Below are 6,495 nucleotides of genomic sequence, written 5' to 3' on the forward strand. Positions count from 1 at the left end.
GCCTTAGCTGGTTGAGCTATAGGCGCTGAGCCAGCCTGGCTGTTTTTTGTTGCTTAGCTGGCCTGGGCTGGGTTTGAATAGGCCAGCCTCAGTGTATGTGGCTGATGCCGTAACCACTGTGCTATGGGTACCAAGTCAGAAGAAGGCCTTTCTGAGGAGCTGACATTTGAGCTGAGATCTGAATATGAGAAAGAACAGTCGTGGCAAGATGAGGAAAAGTCATCCCAGACAGAAGAAATAACTAATATACAGGCCCTACAGTAGGAATGAGCTTGCTGTGTTCAAAGAACCAAAGGATGACAGTGTAGCAGGAAACTAATGGGCAAGAGGCCAACTGGCATGAGAAGGAAGCAGATGCCAAATAACTTTAGGGCCTCAAGTGTGGCAGGGAGTTTGAGTTTTCAAACCCAGCCCTGGCCAAAAACTGGAAAAAAAAAATAGCTGGGAGGGTGGCTCTTGTGGTTTAGTGAGTAGGGCACCCGCCCCGTATACTGAGGGTGGCAGGTTCGAACCTAGCCCCAGCCAAACTGCAACAAAAAAATAGCTAGGTATTGTGGCAGGCACCTGTAGTCCCAGCTACTTGGGAGTTGAGGCAAGAGAATCGCCTAAGCCCAAGAGCTGGAGGTTGCTGTGAGCTATGACGCCATAGCACTCTACCGAGGGTGACAAAGTAAGACTCTGTCTCTTAAGAAAAAAAAAAATAGCTGGGAAAAATAGTGGGTGTTGTGGTGGGTGCCTATAGTCCCAGATACTTGGGAGGCTGAGGCAAGAGAATCACTTCAGCCCAAGAGTTTGAGGTTGCTGTGAGCTATGATGCCATGATATTCTACCAAGGGTGACAAAGTGAGACTAACTCAAATAAATAAATAAATAAAATAAATAACAGTAAGATGCTGAAAAGTTCTGATAATGAAACTGACACCATTTCATTTCATTTCATTTCATTTTTGTGAGACAGAGTCCTCAATGAGAGTCTTCATTTTTGTGAGGCAGAGTTACCCCTTGTAGGGTGCTGTGGCATCACAGCTCACAGCAATCTCAACTCTTGGGCTTAAGGGATTCTCTTGCCTCAGCCTCCCAAGTACCTGGGACTACAGATGTCTGCCACAATGCCCGACTATGTATTTTTTTGTTGTTGTCATTCTCATTGTTGTTTGGCAGGCCCTGGCTGGGTTCCAACCTACCAGCCCCAGTGTATGTGGCCGGTGCCCTAGCCACTGACCTACAGGTGCCAAGTCCCCTAATTTACATTTTAAATAAATTACCTTAGCAACTGTGGATGACAGGGGTACAAGAACAGTATCAGTGAGACTGATTAAGAAGCTCTGCAATACTGCAGGAATCAGGGAGGTGGCAGTAGTCTGCACTAGGACAGAGACAGTACAGTTGACCCAAATATCAAATTCAGGGTAAGTTTTAAAGAGAGTCCTTAGGACTTGTTCATAGTCTATGCTGAGAAACACGGATAAAGAGAGGAAAGAATGATTCCTAGCCAAAATAGCAGCAGTGACACTTAACAAATACCATAAACTGTTTGCACAGATTCTCTCATTCATTCAGTATCACTACTATGTACCATTACCATTCTTCTTTACCATCCCATGAGGTAAATACTATTATCCTCATTTTATACAGAGAAAACTCAGAAACCAAAGTTTAGAAAGATTAAATAACCTCTCTAACGTCACACAGGTTGGTAACTGAAACGAAGAATTTTTTTTAGATAGAGTCTCACTTTGTCACCCCCACTAGAGAGCTACGGCATCATAGCTCACAGCAACCTCGGACTTTTGGGCTCAAGCAACTCTCTTACCACAGCCTCCCAAGTAGCTGGGACTACAGGTACATGCCACAATGCCCGGCTACTTTTTAGAGACAAGGTCTCACTCTAGCTCAGGCTGGTACTCAAACTCCTGAGCTCAGGTAATCTGCCAGCCTCAGCCTCCCAGAGTGCTGGGATTACAGGCGTTGAGGCACAGCGCCCAGCCTTGGAACCAAGATTTGAACTCAAGGGGTTTAGAGTCTCAAGTTAGTCCTACTAACTATACTCCTACATCAAACCTAGAATACACAAATCAATGCAGGGACTGAAAGGTATGAATGTTAAAAAATTTCAAGTGGTACTTTGTTACAACAAGGGGAGGCAAAAATAAGAAGACATAATCTTACAATCCAGGGTGAAAGGGTGTTGGGAATAAAGATTGTGGAAGGGCTCTATGCTATTTGTGGCAGTGGGAAGGGATATAGTGCCTTAACGCTGGGTAGCAGCAGCTCACAGGGAAGATAATCATGTGGTCATCCTCCTAGCTGCCTGGCACCTCAGTGCTACACATCTACCTTACCTCTCAGCAATGTGTAGCTGCCTTGCCTCTAGTGCCAGTTTACTCAAGGTCTTCCACATTGCTTCTGTTTCTGGGGTCATTTCCAGAGTCTCCAAGAAGGCTGTTGCCCTGGAAAGAGAAGGAAGCAAAAGCATAAGGAATGAGGGCAGGGATAGGAAGACGCAGAGGAATAACGGTAATGAGGCAGGGGAGGAGGGGCCAGGCAACCATTAGCCCTTTTCCTCTAATCTCCCTCCTGGATCACTGGTCCTTATTAGATATGGCCAATTTTACAATCCACCCCAGGTTCTTGTTTCCCTTCACCCCACTGATTATCAGCCAGACTCTCACCGGGAGTAGTTGCCATCATCAATGGCTGTTCCAAACTCGATAAGGCCTTCATCCAGTGTGTAGGCAACAGTAGTCACACCTTCTGTTACCATCACCTCTGTCTTTCCTCCGCCCCGCTCCAGACCTACAACATCACCCTGTAAAAGTTCATTACCCCACCCCACCCAAACTCTAGATTAGTGTTTCCACTGAATCAATTGCAGAACAGTCCCACCCTTATCCAAACCTAGTGCTCACACACTGAGGGAATCACGGTGGCCTTTGATTTCCTAACATTTTACCTTCTGTCAAGCAGATAAAAATACTTTATTTATAGCAACATCCATGGGTCAAAGTATACTCATAGCTATGACAGCACCAATACCTGGAGTTACAATGAAAAAGTGTGGCATCCACTCCTGCTTCTAGTTTATAGAGGAGACATTTTTTATGGGTGCTCAGTTAAGACTTGAACCATGTTTTGTTAATTTCTCTTTACTATTTTTTCTATTTCATTTATTTCTGTTCTAATCTTCACTATTTACTTCCTTCTGCTTGCTCTTAGTTTGTTCTTCCCTTTCTGGTTTCCTAAGATGGTTAGGTGTTTGACTGAGAGCTTTCCTATTTTTTTTTTGAGAGACAGGTTCTTGCCTTGTTGCTCAAGTTGGAATGCAGCGATGCAATCATAGATGCCTGCAGACTCAAATGCTAAAGCTCAGGCAATCCTCTGCCCCAGCTTCCTAAGTAGACAGGACTACAGAGGGGGGCCACGACACCCAACTAATTTTTTTCTTAATATTCTGTAGAGATAGCGTCTCAATATGTTGCCAGATTGGTCTCAAACTCCTGGCTTCAAGAGATCCTCCTGCCTAGGGGAACATTATTATTATTATTTTTGAGACAGAGTCTCGAGCTGTTGCCTTGGGTAGAGTACCATGGCATCACAGCTCACAGCAACCTCAAACTCTGGCTTAAGCAATTCTCTTGCCTCAGCTTCCCAAGTAGCTGGGACTGCAGGCACCCACCACAATGCCCGGCTATGTTTTTTGTTGTTGTTGTTGCAGCCATCGTTGTTGTTTGGCAGGCCTGGGCTGGATTTGAACCTGTCAGCTCTGGTGTATGTGGCTGGCGCTTTAGCTGCTTGAGCTAAGGCACTGAGCCAGATACTGATTTTTAGACTTTTCTAATTTAGGGTAAAATTTCTAATTTTAAGGGCAACTCTACAGAAATAGGATATATAACTTCTAAAGTAAAAAAGTGGAAAAAAGTGGTATTAAGAAAAGGATGAGGCTCAGCGCCTGTGGCTCAAGTGGCTAAGGTGCCAGCCACATATACCTAAGGTGGCGGTTCGAATCTAGCCCTGGCCGCCAAAAACAACAATGTCAGCTGCAACCAAAAAATAGCCGGGCGCTATGGTGAGCACCTGCGGTCCCAGCTACTTGGGAGGCTGAGGCAGGAGACTTGCTTGAGCCTAGGAGTTGGAGGTTGCTGTGAGCTGTGATGCCACGGCACTCTATCCAGGCAGATAGCTTGAGGCTCTGTCTCAAAAAAAAAAAGAAAAAGAAAAGGATGAAACAAATTTTAGACCTCAGTCAGTCTAAAGGCAGGAAAGGAGGAGAAAAAAGAGTTATGGAAAAAGGACAATAAGAAACATCAACATTCTGGCCACACCCATACTGGTCCTCCTAGCCTAGCTTAGGCTTGCCTCTCTTCTCTGCTTTCATAGGCTTCTTCCAGATTCTGGAAGATTACTCGGTGTGTGTGATGTTATAGCAGGGTAAGAGAGAGGGTCTGATCTGCAATTTGAGAAATAAGGAACTCTGTATGGCCTGTAGCAGAAAACTAACACCCAGCTCGGCGCCTGTGGCTCAAGTGGCTAAGGCGCCAGCCACGTACAACTAAGCTGGCAGGTTCAAATCCAGCTAAATAACAATGATGGCTGCAACCAAAAAATAGCCAGGCGTTGTGGCAGGCACCTGTGATCCCAGCCACCTGGGAGGCTGAGGCAGGAGACTTGCTAGAGCCCAGGAGTTGTAGGTTGCTGTGAGCTGTGATGCCATAGCACTCTACCCAGGGGAACAGCTTGAGGCTCTTGTCTCAAAAAAAAGAAAGAAAGAAAGAAAGAAAACTGACACCCAAGGAGATATGAGAACCATCCCTCTTATCAGGAATTTCCCGGGGGGAACTCTACATTAGGACTTGGTGAATTCCCAGGATCACTATAATAGAACCATACCCCAAAGGTCTAATATAAAGTCAGGAATCTGAACAAGGATGGTTTGATGGTTCCAGGGGTTGATCCACAAGTCTAAGCTTTACTTGCCAACTTCATCACAGAGATTATGAATGGCAGACAGAGAAAACTAAGTAATCTTAAGAGTCTCCTCATGGGTCTAATCAATCAGCCTGACACCAGCTGAAGGCCCTTTGTGTTAACATACCCTAATAGAGGACATGGTGACCCTCTCAGGTGCCTCGATGTTGTACCACACACATAGATTGCTTCGGTTCTGAGCTACTAGCACATCACTTCCTGGAACCCATTGCACATAGGAACAGAAATTGAGGATCATTGTCTTAGAGCAGCTTTCAATATCATACAGATGCAACTAAAGAAAGAAGAGGCAGATAACAAATTTAGAAGGGGATGTATGATTGTTCCCTGATTTGACCATTTCCTAATGATGAAATGTGGTAAGTTAACCCACCGGTCAGGTACATGAAGTTCAAAGCTTACTGACCTCCAGCCCTTAAAGTTAACGCTCAGTTGGTATGTACTAACTCTGGTCAAAGAAAGCAAACATCTACAAATAAAGCAAAGATCTACATCAGGGGTCCTCAAACTTTTTAAACAGGGGGCCAGTTCACTGTCCCTCAGACTGCTGGAGGGCCGGACTGTGGGCCCGGGGACGAGTTGGCCGCTAAGCAGGACAGGCAGCGGTGGCAAAAACACCCGGCGGGCTGGATAAATGTCCTTGGCGGGCCGCATGTGGCCCATGGGCCGGAGTTTGAGGATGCCTGACATCCTAGGAACATAAGTTAGGTGAAGGTCAGACTTTCACACTTGGAATAACCCTGGGCCAGTTTCCAATTTGGATTATAAAAGTAAGGCCACTAGACAAACTAAATGATCTAGAAATTTGTGATGTGGCTTTCACCAAAATGAAAAATTACCAGATTGTCTCTTTTGTGCTACCATACTGGGATGAGAATTAATGAGGGACTAGTAGGACAAGGTCCTCCAGCCAGCTTGGATGCTGCCAGATCAATGTGGCTGAAAAGCACCAAAGCACCAAAGCAAGGCTGGGTAAAGGTCAGCTAGGCACGGAGGAATGCAGGGCTAAGAATATTTCATGAGGGCATACACTTGTGAATAGTAAGAGAGTAACCAACTTCCAAACCCTTCTCTTGATGTTATGGTTAACATAATACAATCTCCTCAAGAGTAATATAGAATGGGTTGGGATGTTGGCTGCAGAAATGTTGATTCTCCTGTGCCTTTTGCTATGCTAATGGAATAGCAAAGGAATTATGCCTCATCCTGCTCCCCTATAAACCCTGGCAGCAGCTTGTCTCACACCTTCTATGGGCCAGCCAATACCTAAGGCCCTAGTAACCCTTCTTACACGAAGTTTCCGGTCCCTGAAGAGGAGTTTGTGTCCAGTCTCATTAAGTTCCAGCCAATCCACACGGCTCTCATGACTGATGGTGCCAATGTTGTAGCCACCAATCAGATCCACTATAGAACAAAGAAGAAAGGGTTAAGAAGAGAGATTCAAGGTCAAGCTCAGTGGCTCACATCTGTTATCCTAGCACTCTGGGAGGCCGAGGCAGGTGGACTGCT

The 6,495-nt window shown here is 45.5% G+C and overlaps 1 protein-coding gene across 2 annotated transcripts in view; it reads right to left on the reverse strand.

Annotated features, from left to right (window-relative positions):
* The window catches only part of IFT172 (intraflagellar transport 172), a 47,489-nt gene that overhangs the window by 19,459 nt on the left and 21,535 nt on the right, over positions 1 to 6,495 (reverse strand). For both annotated transcript variants that reach the window (XR_002772670.1, XM_003787480.3), the window contains exons 15-18: positions 6,278 to 6,390; positions 5,093 to 5,260; positions 2,673 to 2,809; positions 2,343 to 2,450 (exon numbers count right to left, since the gene is read on the reverse strand). Coding sequence is in view for 1 of the 2 variants with exons in the window: in XM_003787480.3 (XP_003787528.1) it covers positions 2,343 to 2,450; positions 2,673 to 2,809; positions 5,093 to 5,260; positions 6,278 to 6,390 (526 nt within the window). In the remaining variant the exon portion in view is untranslated. The remainder of the gene's footprint in view (positions 1 to 2,342; positions 2,451 to 2,672; positions 2,810 to 5,092; positions 5,261 to 6,277; positions 6,391 to 6,495) is intronic.

This window comes from Otolemur garnettii, unplaced genomic scaffold (assembly GCF_000181295.1).
Source record: "Otolemur garnettii isolate 467f Iridium unplaced genomic scaffold, OtoGar3 scaffold00022, whole genome shotgun sequence".
Lineage (NCBI taxonomy): Eukaryota > Metazoa > Chordata > Mammalia > Primates > Galagidae > Otolemur > Otolemur garnettii.